The 21,329-nt window shown below is 38.7% G+C and overlaps 1 protein-coding gene across 2 annotated transcripts in view; it reads left to right on the forward strand.

Moving 5' to 3' along the window:
* Tbc1d5 (TBC1 domain family member 5) overlaps positions 1-21,329 on the forward strand; it is a 292,901-nt gene that overhangs the window by 212,002 nt on the left and 59,570 nt on the right. For both annotated transcript variants that reach the window (XM_036167803.1, XM_036167804.1), the window contains 2 exons: positions 5,469-5,554; positions 17,944-18,269. In XM_036167803.1, the coding sequence (XP_036023696.1) occupies positions 5,469-5,554; positions 17,944-18,269 (412 nt within the window). The remainder of the gene's footprint in view (positions 1-5,468; positions 5,555-17,943; positions 18,270-21,329) is intronic.

Below are 21,329 nucleotides of genomic sequence, written 5' to 3' on the forward strand. Positions count from 1 at the left end.
ACTGCAATAGAAAAACTGTTTGCTTGACACCAGCACGACAGCTGTTGGGTGAGTATCTGCTTTGCAGTTTCCACTCACTCTTGCCAGGGCATCTCTAACATGGATGTGGTAAGGTTACATCAGTTACAGCATACTAAACTAACTCCTTTCCCATAGCTGAGGCTCTCCCCCCGCCTGTCCTAAACACCTGCAACATATATTTGTATAACCCTGGAAAGCTTTGCCTTTAGAGTCCTGAGAAATTCCCCTAGAGCTTTTTGCTTATAAACAGCTGAGCAATTCATTTTTTTAATGACGGTTGCCTTTCCCCTAACATTGAAGCAATAATATATTCACTAAAATAAAGGTCTCATTTTTCATCAAAGAAAAACACTCTACATGTTTTTACAGTGCTGTTTCTCCTTCAGAGCCTTATTGTTCCCCCTTTACTAATCTGGCATGCTATAAAAATTAAGGATTGGTAGCAAGAAATTAGGAGAAAGAAAACTCAGTAGTTCATTTGCCAGGCATTTTCTTTATGCCAGACACATACGCTAAAAACATAAAGTTCTCCTTTTTTGTTGTTGTTGAATACTATAGGAACTTTTTTCAATTTAGTTTAATTTAAAAAATCATGGTCAATAAACTATAAAATGGCAATACTTTGGACATACTATAGGTAACCATTATAATTATTAAAATCTCATAAGCTAACAAATAATGAATAGTATGATTTTATATCTTTTCAAAATTTTATAAATATATGTACTCCTATCTAATAATAAGACAGTCTTCTTCCACATACAAAATGGATGTGATACATCTTCCTTTGATTTTTATCAGGCTCGGAACAAGGAAGATAGTTGTATACCATCTGGTAGTTATCTGCACTTCTTGCATTATCTTGTAGTTAGTTATTCTTCCTATGGATTAGCACTTAAATATTTGTATTGAGTATTGAACTGTTGCTGTCACAGGTAGAGTAGGCAAGAGGGGAGGAGCATTACATACTGCAAACAGATTTGACTTACAAAAGGCACCACAGGGCTCAGCATTCAAAGTCCTGTTTTTCTCAGACAGCTCCCTTGGCTAGAATTATATTAGGGAGCAGGTAACTATCACAAAGAAGACCTAAGAGATCTAACTAACTATAATTGATAGATGATTTTATCTCTTCAGTTGATTCCTGTAACTGAGCCTTTTTGGAAGTTATTTGGGGCCTTGCTGAAATAATAAAAGTATTTTGAAAAGCCAGAAGCCCACTGCACAATTTAGCTTTATTAGTTTGGTTTTCCTTCTAAGACTTTGAGGTCTACTGCTATCAATTTTGCTTCTGTAAGTCATTTGGTCTGCAAGACTTTAATGTGATTCCCCATATCCTAGCCTATCCATCTCTCTATCTCTATCTATCTATCTATCTATCTATCTATCTATCTATCTATCTATCTATCTCTTTCTCTCTCTTTCTCTGTGTGTGTCTCTTTCTCTGTCTTTCTGTCTCTGTCTCTCTCTCTCTGTCTCTCTCTCTCTGTGTATGTGTGTGTGTGTGTGTGTGTGTGTGTGTGTTTATTACTAAATATATAAATGTAATCTATTTAGGCCATATAATGTTACTTGTATGTGTATATTCTCAGGGCTGACCATTTGGTATTAGGTAACTAATTCCTGTGCTTTTCCCTGGGGAAGGCTATTTCTCTTGCACTCTTCATTCCTTAGTTTCCTGTAGTTTTTTGTCTAGGTTGAAGCCTCCTGAACTTTCTCCTTTTCACATTAGCATGTCTGTTGGTGTTACTCTTGTTCAGGTCATGTTTACACAGCCAGTGTTGGTGAGACTATATGGTGAGACACAGTCTCACAGAAAACTTCTGTTCCTTGGATTCTTACAATCTTCCCATACCCTCTTCCACAATGATCCCTAAGCATTAGGTGCAGAAGTTGTGTTATAGATGTATCACTTGGGACTACCTCCACAGCTCTGCATTTTAATAGACTGTAGGTTTGTGTAATAGTCTCTATCTGCTGCAAAGAGTTTTCTTGCTGATGGGTAAATATACTACATTTATCTGTGAATATAAGGACAAATAGTAAGAATGTTGTTAGGAATTATGTAGGTTTAGTAAAGTACTGGTTTTATAGATCTTCCAACAACCATCGTTCACCAGTGTTGTAGTTAGCTAGGCTTCTAGTACAAGACATGGTTTCCCTCTTGTTGAGCTGGACTAATTAGAAAGCTGTTGGTTATGACTAAGGTATACATGCCACTACTGCATCCTTAGGGTTATGGCACCATGCTGGTCATTGTTGTACTTAATAGGCATCATAGCTGGGTAGGACTATCGGCTGTTTTTTGCCTTTGGAAGCTTCTGGTACCATGAAACCTAGTTCTCAATGAGGAGGCGTTCAGGTCAGCTCCAGGTTGGGGCCTCTGAGTCATTTGTCTAAAGTGCATGGTGCCTTCAGCAAGAGGGACTTACCTTCCACCTGTGGGAGGCAGCCAAAGGCAGTAACAACAGTGTACAATGCATGAGAAGTCTCCTGGACATCCCTGCCCAACAACCCAAAAGAGGACTTTACACTCCTGGTGCTGGGGTTTTGTTAGCTACTTAATGGTTCTTGGGAAGAGCATTGTCAGCCCAAATGGAGAAATTGCATTTAAAGTATATGTGTGTAACTGTACACAGACTTATATGTATTGTAGGTCTTTTTAGGTAGACAGTTAAGAGCATACTCCCTTATAGTCTTTCATTCTTACTTTATCCTCTTTTCTCCCCTCCCTCTTCTCTCCTTTTCCTATGCACCCTTCAGATCACTTGGAACCTGCTGTTCCCCTCTGTTGCTCCTCCCCCAACCCCCACAATGGTTATGTTTACATTCCTAGTTTCTGCCATTACTCCAGGTCATTTACTCACATCTAAAGATCTGGAGCTAGGAACATGAGCTGAGAGAGAGCATACAACATTTGTCTTTCAGGGTCTGGGTTATTAGTTCAGTTTTTGTTTGCTCTTTTGTTTTTAGATGTGAGAGTATTCCAAAAATGTCTTGACTTTAAAAAACATGTTAAGAGCAGATAAACTAACAATTAAATTAAATAGGAAAAACATAAGTAAATTACAAAACTACAGCAGAATTTTAATGTGTAAAAGTACCCATGTCCTTATTACTGTTGACGTCTATATACACTGATTTTCACCACACAATGGTTTTTCAGTTATGTCAGTGAACACAAGCTACATGTAGCATCCAGTGTTTGAAGTGTGTGACTGTCTCAGTGGAAATATGCCTTAAGTGTGAAATAAAAGACTGGATTTCAAAGACTTTCTATAAAAAAAGAATGTAACGTATATCCTTAATAAGTTTCTCCATAGTTACATTTAATTTCATTTGTTTAGTGTTATGTGTGTATGTGTTTAAATGTATCTGTTAGATAATTTTTAATTTTTACGTTTTTCTCTTGTGCCACACATTTTATGTTTTCATAGTGCTTGTCCAGTTTATCTGTATGTGTATATTTATGTTTCAGAAATAATACCATCTTAACAGGAAATCTTTTGGATAACTTTGAACAGCAATTCCTTTTTTATTTTCTTGGTATTTCATGTGTAGTTATTCAATACCAACATCTCCTTTTGACTTCTTGATGTTGTTCCCAGCACTGCAGTCCTTTACACTATCCCTTTGATTCTAGAAAGTCTCTTAGGAATTTAAATGGGTCTCGGTGAAGGCAGTACTTAGCCCCGTTCTGAGTCACATCCTTATTACTGATAATGGCCTTGAGTGCTTAGATAGATCAGCACTTGATGTCTTGAATTGTTTGTCATTTCTTTTTAAAGATGTTTCAGGAAACTGGTCCATGGGGTTGCTCCTTTATTATTTTCTGACAAAAAGTAGCATGATCCTTTATTAGTCTGTCAAAGGTCAGAAAATAGAAGCCTGTTATATTAGCAAAACCAAAATGCTTTCCAGGTAAAGAATAAGGAGCAAGATCAGTGGTGAATTATAGTATTGTGGAAGTTGCTTTTTAAAATAGATCATGAGTGGACTGTCAGTTTGCCAGGTTATTTAACCTCTATTTTATTTTTCCATTATACTTGGGTCCAGGTTGTCATCAGCTACCATGAGTAACGTATGTAATTCCTAGAGAGAGAAAAGTTGCAGTTAGACATAATAGTATGGTCGTCATGGAAGCACCCGTTATCTTCATCAAGGCAAATCAGATCTGATTATTTTACAAATCTGTGTTGAATACCAAACCAATGGGATAGTAGCTGTAGCTAAATCACAGGGTTGTCATTTCTGTCAGATGATTGGGGTTGCCTTGGAAGAGATACGAGCGGTTGAGCTGCATAAATACTCTCAACAAAAGACGAAAGGTCTGTCTGTCATGGCTAGTGAGACACAGCTTGTTAGCTTGATGAATCTCCACCTATTGAACCTTAACAGTTATATTCCCTCTCCACCCAACACCAGCATGCAAGCATATCAGTGTTTCAGAATTATGTCTCCAAGGGCTGTCTAAGCCTATCAGTAATTTTCTAGTAAGATAAAATTCAGCCATTCTGTGTCTAAATAGATCTCTCAGAGAAGGGTGCACGCTCTATTTTAAAGACCTAGGTGTTACCTAAATTAAATGCCTGGGTGAACATGAGAAAACATTTAGAAGTTTATAAAACATTTAGTGGGAATGTATGCAATTTAACATGTTAGACATTGTGCTATGCATTTAAATTATGGCATAAATATATTAAGATTTTGTAAAGTGTAAGCATATTTAATTTTTATTTGTCTGTGAGTAGCTTGGTACATTTAACTAATTAATAGTTTAAAAAGTAGCTGAAAATGTAAATGGACATACCCAATCTAGTGATTAAAGGACGTTCCTGCCATGGCTGTAAATAATATTAAATGGCAGAAAGAAGCAATTTTTGCTTTTATGGAAAGAAGTGTACATTGGTGAATTTACACTGGTCAGTTTAATGGCCATCCTGATATTTCCATTGTCGACATATTCTGGCCACTTAGTAAACTCGTAAATAAGATTAGATGACCTAGGAACTGTTAGCTCGAAAAGAATTCATTTTAGGAGGAGGACGCAGTGTGCCATCTAGTGGACATAGTTAGTTTTCTGGTCATCAAATATTCATGATTATTTTTGCTTTTCCCCCAAAGTGCATTTTTCTGGACACCTTGTCCCTTGCCTTCTTTGATTGTTCATGTTTGTGTTACAGATCAAGTAACTTTACAATTTTGCTGTAATTTTATCTCAGTTTTGAAAATTATATTTCAAAGTGACTTAAAGCATCAAAAACCAATCTAATGGCAGTGATCTGTTTGAGCAACAACACGGGTTAAAAATAAAATGTTTGGATTTTTTCAATTTTGATTAGCTGAGAAAGAACCAATTATATATTATATATGTATAGAACATTAAAATGGTCATTTTAGTAATTTCTGTCTTTTTATTTTAACTTACTGTATTTCTTTTTCTTTAGAGAAATCCAAGGCCTGTGACCTACCAGTTCCATCCCAATTTAGATTACTACAAGGCCTGTGGAGCAGACCTTATAAATAAAAGCCGGTAAGTCCCTTGCTATTGGCAGTAGTTATGAATCACAGTGTCAGAAGTCATCAGAAACTTCTATGTATTTCCTAAGGATTGTTTTCTAGATTTAACATGCTAATGCTGGTGTGTAATGAATCTTTGTTAAATAAATTGTCAAAGTTCTTTAAGGCATTATAAAATGTATTTTTGTAACAGTGGTAATATGAATTAATACAAACACTATAGTAATCTATATGGAGTGCCCTCATTACACTAAGATTAGATCTACCTCATGACACAGCTGTACCACTCCTGAGTATGTATCTACAGGGCTCCAAAGCATCATGTTACAGAGATACTTGCCTATCAGTATTTATTATATAACTATTTGTAACTAGTTAAGTTATGGAGCTAACCTAATTGTCCAACAGCATAGAGGTGGATAAAGAAAATGTAATGTGTATACACAATTAAATTTTTTAAGCCACAAAAAGGCTGGTAAAGGGAAGAAGAGGGCAGTATGGGGGAATACACTCAACATACAGCATACACTTGCATGGAAAAATGTCCTTTTATAACACAGTACAGTGTACAAGGAATGCATACTATGAATTTTTTTAAATATACCAAAAGAATACATTTTGAAGTTATCAGCTTCATTTTTCTAACACTAATAAACCTGAATATTTTCTACTTGGTATAATCTCTTTCTGGATCTACACTGTTAAATGAAAAGAGGCAGTTCTATGATATATTTTTAAATTATTTCAGTAACAAAATTAAAATTGCATTTCCCAATTGGCTTTAGAACTACAAAATAAGCTTATAAATGCATCTTGTATGATCGGTGATTGCGTACATAGAACTCTTAAGGGTCACTGTAGGAATAAAAAAACATTAAAATCGTACTTTTAAAAGAAATTAACATTGGCATAAAGGGTTGATGAACAGTTCTGTTTCTTCATAATACTATACTTAGATGTCTCAAGAGTTAACTTGTCAAACCAGAACCGTTTCAACTTAGAATGCAATTTCAGAGTTTACTCTAGAAAACAATGTTAGCAATGATAAATGCTGCCAAGTTGTCCAAATATTTTTCTTATTCATTTGCCAGTGTGTTAACTTTTCTTGAGAATTCAAGCAGCCTAAATATACATGCAGCGCGTTCTGTATTAAAATAACTGCCACTTCAGAACTGGTAGCTTAAGGGCTGGGGGATGTACAACAAAGAGACTGACTTTTAAACTGAAATCTGAACCCTTTTATTACAACAGTCAAAACAATATAATGCTACTACAGAATTACGCAGCCTTGATGGAAATGTTTGTCCCATAGTTTAATGTAATTATGAAACGAGTTCCATAGCCCATGAGAGTTATCTGGAGCTCTGTTATATTTGTTCATTTCATCTAAGTCTTGTTTCACAACTAGTAACTAGTTCATTTAATTCAACAAATTTTATTGAATGTTGGACTCTGATTATTTTAGGCAACAGAAGTACCTATATAACAATCATACTCAAATCCCTGCCCTCAGGAATCTTACTAAGAATTCACTGAGTTTCCTTCTCTTTATGCCAGGTATTTAGATTTTGTATATTTGAAAGAAAAAGAATATTAGGTTCATTTGTCATCTAAGGTCTTTTTATCTGAAGACCCTTCTGGTTCTTGCCAAGTAGACTACTTTCATGAAACAGCTAAAGAAATCTCCCTTTGCAGCATTTCATATTATACTGCCACTTACCCACTTCCGGAGTTTTCCTTTTGCCAGCCTTGTGGGGATTTGTGCCATTGTCTTCTCCCCTCCCCTTCTCTCCATCCCCGTCACAGCCACACTGGCCTCTCATCCTCACCTTTGCTTGAATGTTTGCTCTTTGTCCCTCTGCTGCTGAGCACTCCTCCCTCCTGACCCTGCCAAGCCCTCTCAGGAGAGCCCTACTGAGTACCACTTCCAAAAGGACACGCCTTATTGCCAGGCTGTCATCTCCTTGTCTACTATCCCACTACCTTTTGAGAATTCATCTGTTTTAAAGTGTCGTCATCCCTCTTAGTATCTGTCATTTTTTGCCCATGTTAACCTATGCCAGCTGAGGTCAGGTACTTCTATTACTCACCCACTCATGTTACCTGAGAAGATCTGATAGAGGGAAAACACTCAACAAGTACTCACAGCGGTGTTTTTTCCTTTTTGATACCCTGTTTCCAACATCATTCTCCCACAGATGAAATGTACTGTGTACTCTTTCCTTTCTGTCCTTTCATGGTTTTATTTTACCGATTTAGCCTGCTGTCCTTGAATTTCTCGTGTGTAGATATTGATGTTTTTTACACACTTCCTTGTAAGCATACTGAGATTCTTATACAAATATCATTTGGTGATTAGGAGAAAGATTTTTCATCATGTCTTTGGAAATTTTAGGGGTTTTTTGGATTTATTATTTATTTTCGTGTATCTATGTGTGCCTGTGTGAGTTTGGGTGTACCACATTATGCAGGTACCCACAGAGGTCAGAAGAGAACTTCAGACTCCCTAGAAATGGACCTACAGGCAGTTGTGAGCCATCATGTTGATGCGGAGAACTGAACCAAGGTCCTCTGGAGGGTAAAAAAAAGTGCTCTTAATCATTGTGCTGTCTCTAAAGCCCTTCTTTTGCAATTTTAAAGCTTAAAACTGAAATTGGGTCCATTTTAAATGTCATTCTTATAACGTAGAAAATATTAGAGGCTAGTGAACTAAGGAGTTAAATGTTGGCAAAAAACATATTAAAATAAATTCCAAAGGACATGCTACAAAGAAACCAGAAATAAAGAACAATCTGCCTTTCTAACCAACAACCTTAACAACTAATGGGGAAATTACTGATGAATTGAACAGCGCAACATTTTTTAATGTTTATTATGCTTCTGTTCAATTGTCTGTGTCTGTATGTATGAGAGTGTGCACATGCCACGGCTAACATGTGGAGGACAGAATACAGCTTGAGAGAGTCAGTGCTGTCTGTGCACAGTGTTGTCAGGCTTCGGGACAAGCACTTTCACCCACTGAGCCAACCCTCTTGCCACCAATGCAGTGGATATTTTTGAGTAGATGCATTCAAAATATAATATTCTGAATCAAAAGGCAAATACAAAATATAAAATGTTTGTAATAGATATAACTGACAAAGTATCAAATTATTAATGAATAAAGAACATAAATGGTTCATTAAAAAGCACAAGACCTTCTCTGTCAATGCCATGCTCTTTTTCCTCCTTCTCTTCCTCTAAATTCCAAGACCCCTTCCAGGCTTATGTCTGTACTCATTCACTATAGAACCCCAGTTTAGGTCATGACTTTGCTTCTCATTAAGGCCCCTAATTTATGTCTTCAATTTTATTCCTTCTCTAGACTCACATAGTCCACCATTTATTTATTTCCTTAGATTTCCAGTATATAGACTCAAATGTAACACTTTTCAGAATGAATTCTTGATTTTTACTTCCATACCCATAAACCCATACCCCCATGCTTCAGGACAGTTAACAAGACAGAAGTGGAATTCTATCATGGTAAGTAGTACTACCCAGTTTACTTAAAATTGTCTTTAACTCCTGTTCTGTCTCATGTCACACATGAAGTCCACCAGCAAATCCTCTTCAAACTGTGTCCTATAACAAATGACTTTCCTCTCTGTACTGCCAATATCAGCCAGATCAACAAATTGCTCACCTCACCATTTGGCTCCCTGCTAGTCTTTCTGCTTCTCTCACTTTGTTGCAGACCCTTTTCTACCCAGCAGCCAGATTACTGTAAGTCAGAGTATGCCATCCACCTTAGAGCCCCTTAAAACACCTAAGACAAAATCTGACAAAATCTTTCTCATGCTCTGCAATGCAGATACTACTACCTTGCTATCTACTGTCTGTCCAGCCTCATTACACATGTTTACTGGGATGTAGGCCTGCTCTCTGCTCCTCATGCACATGACCTAGTTTTTTCCCACCCCTAGGGTGTTCTCAAGAGTCCATATGGCACACACTACTCAGTTTCTGTTCAAATACCTCCTCTTCAGAGAGTTTCCTTCTCAATGTCTGTATACAGTACTGGACCTCTTCACTCTCTGTCCTTGGTTATTGTTTCTATGCTTTTTATATCAAAACTGCATAAAATAGTATTGTATTTATCTGTCTATATATCTATTTATTTATGTGCTTATTGATTGTGAGAATGTTTCTGTTTCCTATACTAAATACAAACTCCATAGTTGTGTTTTTAAATGCACTGCACCACTGTTGTACAGCACTATCCTCCAAGCCAAACGGCCTATATCTTAAGGAGTTCTGCTGTGTCTGCTTGTATGGAAGCCTTCTTCCATGCTTCATGAAGATTTTCCTGTGTAGCTACTGTGGAGTCACCCACATGCCTGCGAATAACTCCTTGTCTATGTTCTGTAAGCAATCCTAGTAAACTCACTGGTTCCCAGAATGAACTTTTGGTGGGACCATGCCCTACTTTGTAACTGGAACCTTAGGAGGAATTTAACAACAGCCACCTAATGTTGGAAAGTCCTCTTAAGATACTGGGGGTTAAAAGGATAATAATCAATATCACCCAGCTTCAAAATCTGAAGCCTATAACAGCAACCTACCCGAAAAGTATACTTGTTAATAGTGCACAAATGTTACGGGAGTAACCACCCACTTATTGATTGTATTTAAGGCCACTCCATAAGGTAGAACCCATACCTGACATTGCTGAAGTGGCCAGGAACCTGAGACCGGGTCTTGGGCCCAAGGGAAAATCTACTATAATTATTCTGCTAGAGGAACATAGAAATAAAATTATTCCTGATGACATATTTCTCAGAGAAGCTCCTTGCAGAAGATGATAATTACACAGAGACCTACAGCTGGACAGTGTGCAGAGTGTGAGAGACGTGGAGCACTCATTCTCAAGAGTGCAGAGTGTGAGACTTGGAGCACTCATTCTCAAGTGTGCAGAGTGAGAGACATGGAGCACTCATTCTCAAGTGTGCAGAGTGTGAGAGACATGGAGCACTCATTATCAAGTGTGCAGAGTGTGAGAGACATGGAGCACTCATTCTCAAGTGTGCAGAGAGTGAGACGTGGAGGACTCATTCTCAAGTGTGCAGAGTGTGAGAGACATGGAGCACTCATTATCAAGTGTGCAGAGTGTGAGAGACATGGAGCACTCATTCTCAAGTGTGCAGAGAGTGAGACGTGGAGGACTCATTCTCAACTGTGCAGAGTGTGAGAGACATGGAGCACTCATTCTCAAGTGTGCAGAGTGTGAGAGACATGGAGCACTCATTCTCAAGTGTGCAGAGTGTGAGACGTGGAGCACTCATTCTCAAGTGTGCAGAGAGTGAGAGACATGGAGCACTCATTCTCAAGTGTGCAGAGTGTGTGAGACATGGAGCACTCATTCTCAAGTGTGCAGAGTGTGAGACATGGAGCACTCATTCTCAAGTGTGCAGAGTGTGAGACATGGAGCACTCATTCTCAAGTGTGCAGAGTGTGAGACATGGAGCACTTATTCTCAAGTGTGCAGAGAGTGAGAGATGTGGAGCACTCATTCTCAAGTGTGCAGAGTGTGAGAGACATGGAGCACTCATTCTCAAGTGTGCAGAGTGTGAGACATGGAGCACTCATTCTCAAGTGTGCAGAGTGTGAGACATGGAGCACTTATTCTCAAGTGTGCAGAGAGTGAGAGATGTGGAGCACTCATTCTCAAGTGTGCAGAGTGTGAGAGACATGGAGCACTCATTCTCAAGTGTGCAGAGTGTGAGACATGGAGCACTCATTCTCAAGTGTGCAGAGTGTGAGACATGGAGCACTCATTCTCAAGTGTGCAGAGTGTGAGACATGGAGCACTCATTCTCAAGTGTGCAGAGAGTGAGAGATGTGGAGCACTCATTCTCAAGTGTACAGAGTGTGAGACTTGGAGCATTCAGTCTTAAATGTGGATTGTCTTCATGAAGCTGAAAGTCTTACCCACCTTGTGTTCTTTTTTCTTTCTTTCTTTCTTTCTTTCTTTCTTTCTTTCTTTCTTTCTTTCTTTCTTTCTTTCTTTCTTTCTTTCTTTCTTTTTCTTTTTAGAAAACCAGTATCTTGTAGCAGATATTCTAGTCTTCTGGCTCTCACAATCTTTCCACAACCTCTCTCACACTGTTTCCTGATGTCTGTGGTTACTCCGGATTATATGGTAGTATCTCATGATGAGCAGGGAAAAAAAACAAGAAACTTGTTTTGATGAAGTGAGTTTTCCCTGGTTTCTCCCAGTGTTGTTTCTTCCCACTCTGGGTTTCCTTTGTGGGGATCCCAAAACACTATCCACCAGATGCAGTGATTTAGTAGAGAATCTAGTAATGCTCATGCTTATGACATATTACAGAAAGGGAGTACAAATGAAAATCAGGAGAGTAAGAGATTGGAACCTAGGGGGAAAGATGCAAGCTTCTACAGTAGTGTATGACAATATGTTACAGAACCAACCAAGACTTAGTGCCACCTTAAGTGCTTTTATTGGCGGTCATGTCATGTAGGCAGAGAATACTAGTAATGACAAACCTGAGCTACTCAGTCTCCATCTCTCCAGAGGTCCTCTAACATGGGGGCTAGGTAGGGGGAAGGGATGGGGAGGGGGTAGAGCGTGAATATGCTCAAGAGGTGTGTCACAGGGTCTGGGCCAACAAAAACATGTCTTTCCCACAAACTCATTGTCACTCCAAACTGTTTGGTGTGGCCAAAGAACTAGGTATTCTCAGACCTTCCCTTCAGGCAAGAAACTCAGAGGTGATATTCTAGAATTCAGGATTCAGTCAGAGGCCAATCCTGAATACTATTGGGACAGACAGTATTAGGATAGTCCAGAACTGCTAAGATGATGGATGCTGTACCACAGAGATATGTGTTTGTCTAGAAGTTGTATGCTATTGCTGTTGGTGTTTAATTCTGTAATTCACCTCAGTTTAGTTTTTATATATGGAGTGAAGTAAGAGTTGAGGTTTATTTTTTTTATATATAGTGCCTTAATTACTGTTTTATTGCTATAAAGAGATACCATGACCAGAGTAGCTTATTAAAAAAAAGCATTTAACTGGGGGCTTGCTTACAGTCTCAGAGTCCATGGCCATCATAGTGGAAAGCATGGCAGCAGGCAGGCAGGCATGGTGCTGTAGTAGTAACTGAGAGCTTACATCCTGATCCACAAGTATGAGGCAGAGAGGCCAAGACTGGGCTTGGTATGGGGTTTTGAAACCCCAAAACCCACCCCTAGTGACCACCTCCTCTAACAAGACTGCACCTTCCCTAAACTTTACCAAAAGGGACCAAGCTTTCAAATATAGGAGCCTATGGGGGCCATTCTCATCCAAGCCACCACACATGCGAATCCAGCTTTTGAGTACCAGTTGTTTAAAGGATTTTCCTTTTCCCGTTGAATTAAATTGAATTTTTGGTTGAAAATTAGTTTGCAACATGTATCTAAGTTCCTTTCTAGACTCTGCCCTTTCTCTTATAAAACACTGGACTTCATTGTGAATATTTTAGTAACTGTTAACTTTTAGGTAGGCTGTCTTCTCAACTTTTCTCCTTTTCCTCATTTCGGCTAATTTTGGTCTTTGAGTTTTCAGGTAACTTTTATGATCAACACTTGGATTTGTACAATTTTGGAGAGATTTTGGGCAGGAATAACATTAAAACTGTAGGGACATTGGGAAGAACTTACATCTAGGAACCTAGATTCTATCTTTGTTTAGCTAGACTTTCACTTCACATTCTTAGCTAGTTAAAAAGTTAGTATTACAGACATCTTACCATTTTTTTTGAGACAGGGTTTCTCTGTGGAACAGCCCAGGCTGACCTGGATCTCACTCACCAGGCTGGCCTCGAACTTACAGAGATCCACCTGCCTCTGCCTCCCAAGTGCTTGGGATTAAAGATGTGTGCTACCGCCACCCAGCTTACATATTTTTTAAATAAAAAAAATAATTAACTCTCCTCTTTTTCTATATCTAATTTGTGCCTTAATTTTAAAAAATATTACTGTTGTCTTTTGTGTACTCACATTTTCCTTATGCTTTATTGACTTCATTACCCCTGTCTTTGGGCTCTAACAGTAGTTCTTGATGTGTTACATATTGAATGATTCATATGGCTCTGGTGCATGAGGCCAGACAGTAACGGAAAGATGACTACTCAAGAAGAGAAGTATTTCCTGGAGATTATCCTCGGAAGGTTAATGTTTTATATCCTATGATTAATGTGTAGTTGCTAATTACTTGTTATTGTTAGTTTAACCAATGTTATAAACTATTCAGATCCAATTAAGTAAGCTCCAGGGTGTACCTTATACCTATCAATTTATCAGTGCTAACCTTTTTATTCATAATAATTATTATCTCTTTTGAGATAGTATTAACAAGGAGCCATGAAAAACATGCTTTTCCTAGAAGTACATGATTTGCTGTTGCTTACATCTTAAAAACACTCACCTTAAGGAAAGTGAGAGTGGAAATGTAATCAGGTGAAAATAGATATACCTTTAAAAGCTATTATTGGAGAGACAGAGAATGAAGAATGAATAAGTAAATGAACAACTGAATGAATAAACCAAGCATTCACCCTTGGGGAAGGGGACATAGTAAAAAGAAATAATAAGAAAACTGTAGATCAGAATGCAGGGGAAGGAAATACTTCAGAATAAATTGAAAATTATCTTTCAGAAATCTAGACAAGAATCTAAGAAAATTGTACTATAGTTATTGCAGTAAACAAATTTTGTTTGGCTTTTGGGGTCTTTTAGGGTGTTTTTGGTTTGTTTATATTGGGGGAAGGGTTGTTTTTTGTTTATAGCTTCAGAAAAACTTTAGAAGTTGGGTGAAAGTGGGTCCTGACTGCCACTTAAGGGGGTGAAGATTCTAGAGCTCTTGCAACTGAGTGGGGAATGGGGGGCAGGGTAGGAAAGGCAGCCAGAGTCACTGAAACTGAGCAAAAGGAGTCCCAGAATAGTCCAGTTAAGGCTGACTTATGATGTGAATGTTTCAGAGAGATTCTTGTTTCTTCAGAAAGTGTCCGTGCTGCTGAAAAGGTAGCACCAGAGTCCAAGCTCTCGGCCCCGTTCTGAAACCTTCCTTATGTTGTACTGCCTTCCTGACAGTATTAGTGGAGACTCAGTCTCAAGGAACTGGTTATTCGGTGTCTTGTTAATTCCAACACTGTCCATTACACTCTTACCAGTCCCCACCGTCCTTCAAACCTAACAACTGCATTAATTTCCATGACTAGTACACTGCACAGCCTCTAGTACTGTGGCAAGGTATTTGTTACTTCAGGTGAAGAATATCACTACTTTATTCAGCACTAAAATAACTTTGTTGTAAAAAAAACTGTCGTGCCTGAAAAAGAAGCCATGAAAAACATGCTTTTCCTAGAAGTACACGATTTACTATTGCTTACATCTTAAAAACACTCACCTTCAAGAGTTGTTTCTAAAAGAAAATATGCTTCTAGAAGTTCTGAATAGTACAAGAAGAGTATGTTTCTAAAAAAGACAAAAACATTTTAAAAAGAAGCTCATCTCTTTTTAAAAGCTATTTAGATGAAAAGAAAAATCTCTCAGCACAAGCTTGATCTATATGTTTTTGTGGTTATTAGTAGTAATGAAGGTACATTAACCACACTCTCTTGATAATGCTGTAGCTGTTTCTTGGTACTTGTATCAACATATAAATTTCACAACTGGCAATATGGGAATTTGACTAGTACATTTTTGTTTATATAAAGGGGTAACAACATTATAAACTTCTTCATATCTTTGAATTATAGATCTTGATTTGCACACAAGCAAGACTGAAACGCAGCTGAACATGGCAGCCATCTTTGTGCTCCACTCTCTAGGAACAGACATGTGTGCAGGCTGCTGAGTAACAGTAGCAGGGTGACTACCTCATTAGTCTAGAATTGATGAGTCCTTTTTATTTCATTCATTGTTTTTATTCAGCAAATATGGACTAAGAACTTTCTCTTTTGCAAACTATGGTGTGTACAAATTGAGTATGTCCTGCGTCATTAGGAAGCCAGTAAAAGCTGAAAAGCAAGTGGTGCCTAAGTACTGTATAACCTTACTTCCACTAAGAAATGTTTTAAACAAAATTTTGGTAAAACATTAAATAGCTCAATTCCACAAATATGAAATTTGATACAAAAGGGATCATTTGAATTAATTTTATTAAATTACTTTTATACTGCATTGAGTTAGAAGTAAATAAATTTTCATTTATAACCCTTTTAAATTTGATTAGTCCTTCTCTGATGCAATGTAAGCCCTCCGGTACGTTGCTCATAACATTAGCTAGTGCCATTAGAGAAAACTTTATGTAAGGAAGAAACGTGGTGGTGTTTCCTTTTTATTACAGAACTATAGATTGGTTCTGTTTCAGAGTGACAGCTAGTAACACCAAGCATATAGCTGCCATATGAAGAGAAGAAATGCTTTAAAAGGGGCGCCAGGTAGATCTGGGAGGAGGAAATGACAAGGCAACTAAGACCTAATAAACCCTTTCACTTTTATGAGAAGAGACTAAGTGTCTACTAATGATTTGAGAAGTCAGAAATATAAACTTTGGTATAGTCATGGAGTTGCACTACCTCCTACAACTAAAATGATTTATGATCATAACCAGTCTTCAGGATAATAGCACTGAGGTACACTACAAAACTGAATCATCTGGGAAGTAATTGTTCATATAGCAAATATTCATTTGGTGCTCTCTCTTTGCCAGACACATTTATAACACAGATCCTAGAAAACCATGGAAGGTAAGAAAGCTTGTGTGAGAGGAGAATGTTGGAGGTAGGGGCTGATAGCTACTAGCTGGTGGATGCAGCAGGAAAGGACTGGTGGATCTTTAGTGCAGATATCCAACTCTCTTTGTAGGTTTCCTTTATACCACAAAGCAGATTTTAAATCATATACATATTTACAGGGATTTTTTGTATTAATATGGCTTGGATATAAAATATTCTCCTCAAAAGATTCGTGTGTCTAGCTGGTGTATCCAACCATTAAGAGGTAACTGGATCATGAGGGCTCTGACTTATTCAGTGTATTAACCACTCATAGATGCCTAATATGATGACATTATTGGAAGATGATGGAAAGTAGGAAGTAACACGTCTTTGGAGATAACAAATTTTTAGGAGTTTCTTGCCTATAGTTGGAGTTTATTAAAAGAGAGATTTTTGCCAGGCGGTGGTGATGCACTTCTTTAATCCCAGCACTCGGGAGGCAGAGGCAGGCAGATCTCTGTGAGTTCGAGGCCAGCCTGGGCTACAGAGTGAGTTCCAGGAAAGGCGCAAAGCTACACAGAGAAACCCTGTCTTGAAAAACCAGAGAGAGAGAGAGAGAGAGAGAGAGAGAGAGAGAGAGAGAGAGAGAGAGAGAGAGAGAGAGAGAGAGAGAGATTTTCGTATAGATTTTAAGTCCAAAGATAAGATGTAAGGTAAAGTGGCTCTTGGAAAGGAAGATACACCTCAGAGTATGGGTGGAGCTTCTCAAAAAAGAGCCCTGGTTTGTTGAAAGACATTGTGGTGCAGATTTAAGCAGGAAAGTAAAGAGAAAAAGAGCCACTCTGGAAAAGAATGAGACATGCCCAAGGGTAGGGCATGGGTTTGCAAAGGGGGAGTTGTAATTAAGAGTCTCAGCATTAGCCATATGTTGGTGGCTCTCACATCACATCTCAAAAGCTTGTGTGCAACTTCCTTTCTATCCTGTCTGTGTTTGACAGATGAGTTTTAAGTGGCTGCAGAGATGCATTGGATAGGATTATCATCTGATAAAATAAAATCAGGAGCCACTGGGGCTGTACAGGGCTTTCTGGTGAAATTCCTAGAAAATTACAGGTTTATTGTTAGGAGCCGAGAAAGCGGCTGAGCAAATGGTGTATGTAAGTCCTTGCTGCTTAGCTGGCTGGAGGCATCAAGCAGGCTCTAGGGCAAAGGGCCTTTTTTCCCCCTGTGTCCTAGTTCCCCCTTTCTGCCCTACCCCTCTTCCCTAAGCTGCTAAGTCGGGTATTCTGTTTCAGCAAGAAAGTCAGGCTAACACATACTTCTTTTGAACGCGAATATCCAGGGGTAGATGTGTGTCTGCTTGGGCAGCTGCAACCTTAGAAACTACCAGTGTTGTCATGTCACAGAGTGTGCCCTGTGGAGGGAAGGGATGATGAGACACATTCTCCATAAGCCACATTACTAGTCTGTGGTCACGTAAAGCCTGTACTTCTTTGCACAGCTGATTTAGTAAACAGCCTTCTTCAAGGTTAGACAAGTTGTTTTTATTCCAGTAGAATACGTGAAATAGCATTATCCTCCGAGTTAAATTCTGTTTTCCCACTTCATCTGATTTTTCTCTTTTTCATCTCAAAGGACCAATGCCAGAAGTGCTCCCCTGAATATACATAAGGTCTCCAACAGCCTGATTAACTTTGGAAGAAAGTTGATTTCCCCAGCCTCGGCTCCAGGAAGTATGGGGGGTCCTGTACCTGGGAGCCACAGCAGCAGCTCTTTCTCGGCTGCCATCCCCACCAGAACCTCCGAAGAAGCTTCACGGTATCATGTGCTACAGCAGCAGCAGCCACAGCCGCAGCAGCCGCAGCAGCAGCCGCAGCAGCCGCAGCAGCAGCAGCAGCAGCAGCAGCAGCAGCAGCAGCGGCTGATGAAATCCGAAAGCATGCCAGTACAGTTAAACAAAGGTAGGAGAAAATTCCAGTAAATCCTAAGAACCTAAAGTGTAGCCTGAGATTTTCTTACTTGCCTGTGAGAAAACAACATCCCAGAAGCAGAAATCCATGAAAATTTAATTTTTGAAACTATGTTGTATGTGATTCTTTTTAACTTAGAGATTTAGATATTTTATTCTTCTTAATTAAGTATATTTTATGAGGTATTTGACAACATATTATCACAGTGTGGTTTATGTTTTTGTCATATAGATGCCCATCTTATATGATGGTATGAACTTTCTCAGCATAGAACTCATCAGTTGACGTGTTCTCAGATAGCATCTTTCAAAAGAATCTGAGATGGGAATGTACAGTAACATGGGCTGTACTAGTCACACCATTCAGCACCATGGCAATGATTAGAGGAAAGCTGTGGTCTTCCATCTCATCCACCTGTTCCATTGCTAAGGAATACAAACTGAAACTTTAGGGGACAAACCAAACCTTAAGCAGCCAAAGAAAGCATTCAAGTTCATGCACTACATGGTACAGCCACAGAAAGGGTGAAAGAGCAGAGGAAACCTGGGCTGGTGGAGTCCACGCACCTCCCTGGGTGAGGAAGGCCCTGCCCTGGGCTTTCCTGCTGCTCTCACTGGTTTCAGCTGCCCTGTGCCTCCCTCCCGCGAGACGTGTCCAGTCTTACTGAGAGCCTTCACTCTTCTTTTCCATGCTGGGCCCCTCTTTTCATAGCAGGTTAGAAACAACTACACGTCTTTTTACTGGTGGTATCTTGACTATACCCTGGAGCAAGAAATAACAACATGATAACAAAAACTGCACAGAAGCATAGCAGTTTGTGGTCATTCGGTCCCAGTGAACAACCAGACTGAAACTTGATCCCTGTTGTAAGGAATACCTATGTTAATAGCAGCATTCAGTACTTAGTGGTATCATTAGCAAGAGTAATGTCAGCACAGAGGTAACTGCGCACTTTGCTTAAAGATAGCCCATACAAAATTATTGTAAAGGTTTTACAAATTGGAATTTAAATTGGAGTTTAGCCCCTGGTGATGCCAGTTAAGGCTCCATGGACATGTGTCCACTGCGTGGACATCTGAAGTCCTCCATTGCTGTCACCGTGTTATTTAGATTTTATATTTCTTTGCTTGTGTGAAATATCAAGGTTTATATGATTAGTATTTAATATGGATTAGAGTATTCAGCCTACCTTCTATGAGAACATCTCATTTAAAATTACATTCTCCTCTTTTTAATGTAGAACTGTCACATATGATTTAAAGAAAAGGAGACATCAAATCATTAACATTTTGAAAATGTATTTTAATGCCAGGAGACATGCCCACTTCCAGAATGGAAATGAATGTTATTTTATATATCTCCTAATTGTACTGTTTATTGTTCTAAACAAATATGATTTCAATATTGCTTTGATAACAAGCTTTAGTCTGTTGTAATTCTAACTGACGGCAGGCAAATGAGTCAGAGGATCTCTTAATGCTTTAGCTTAAATGTTCTGAGAAACCAAGCCAAATGACAGTAGAAATATAAAGTTGTGTCTCAAAGGAAATGTCAAGCATTAATATCACAGAAGTGAGAAAGGAAGTGCCTGGAGATGAGACAATTGGTGGGAACTGATCTCCAGTTGTGAGGAGAGAGCAGAGCTTGCGACTTGAGGGAACCTGAGTGAGCACTGCTAAAGGAACTGCCCTTGTTGCTGTTGTTTCTGGCTGGTATTCTCAGATTAACCCCACCCACCCCAAAAATCGACTACATTGTATTTTAACAGCAAAAATCCCTGCTGGCGTTGCCAGTTCTGTAAAAGACTGAAAGAAGTAAAGGGCAGAGGCAGACAAGAGCAGTTTATCCAGGGTCTTCCTCCATTCCCCTTCTTGTAAGTAAGTCTTCAACAACCCTCACAGACAAGAGCAGTTTATCCGGGGTCTTCCTCCATTCCCCTTCTTGTAGTCTTCAACAACCCTCAGCTCTGACCGTTCTCACTCCTCAAGCAGTAGTTGATTGACAGTCTGCGAGCTCAGAGAACCCATGGTGCTTTGGGTAACGAGTGTATCATTAACTTGACATTGAAGAGTTCTTCTCCAGCCCTGGCTCTTGATACTAGTTTCCCCGAGACACTGCTGCACTGTCCTCACTGACAGCTCTTGAACACAGCAGCCCGTTAGTAATATTTATATCAAAATTAGTCTTCCATGGCTACATAGGCAACAAGAGATCTTTGAAAATCTTTATAGCAAAATGGGTAGCTAGTATAAACTTGAAAATGGTCATAAATCAGGCCACCCTTTATCAGTCAATTTAGTTAACTATATTATAAAAAACACAGATTGTGACCATTTCTACTTTAAGTGCTTCTTTGAGATATATTCTTATTAACAAATTTTATTTTTTTATAGGAGAATATTTGTATGTTCTTTTAGTTGATAAAAATTATGTGACGACACCATGTGATCATGCTACAAATCACAGTGTATTAAGTGGCCAGAACATTAAGGGATGTTATTTAATTTAAAGTCAATTTTTACTAATATACATATATTGATTAGTAAATTATATATGGTGTATAGTATATTAATTAGCAATTTTTGTGTATTAGTAAATATATATATAGTAGTAATATGTGTGTATGTGTGTATATATGTGTGTATGTGTGTATTATAGAAAAGCTAAAGAAGCAAGCTTGTTAAGATTACACCTGGGAAATCGGTACCTTTTAAAAGACTTGATTTCTTTTGCTTAGTAACCACCAAACAGCCTTCAGACACTGCTCTCTCCAGGGCATTATTGATTGGGGTGACTGTGTTCATTGTTGTCACCCCATGTCTGGTGCCTCCACTCTTGGGGCACCCCCTTTGTGCTCCTTTGCTTCTTGTAACTGGAGAGCACACGCTCCCCATCCCCATTTCCTTTCTGTGTTCACAAATGTTTGTTTTTTATCTGAGCACTGCTTTATTACAAGCATTTACTATATTTCCAGTTTGTAATGAAATAGTCCCTATAAACGGACATCAAGATAAAGGTGTGTGGTTCCCAGATGATTTGTAAATACATAAG

The sequence above is a fragment of the Onychomys torridus genome, chromosome 18 (genome assembly GCF_903995425.1).
Source record: "Onychomys torridus chromosome 18, mOncTor1.1, whole genome shotgun sequence".
NCBI classification, from domain to species: domain Eukaryota; kingdom Metazoa; phylum Chordata; class Mammalia; order Rodentia; family Cricetidae; genus Onychomys; species Onychomys torridus.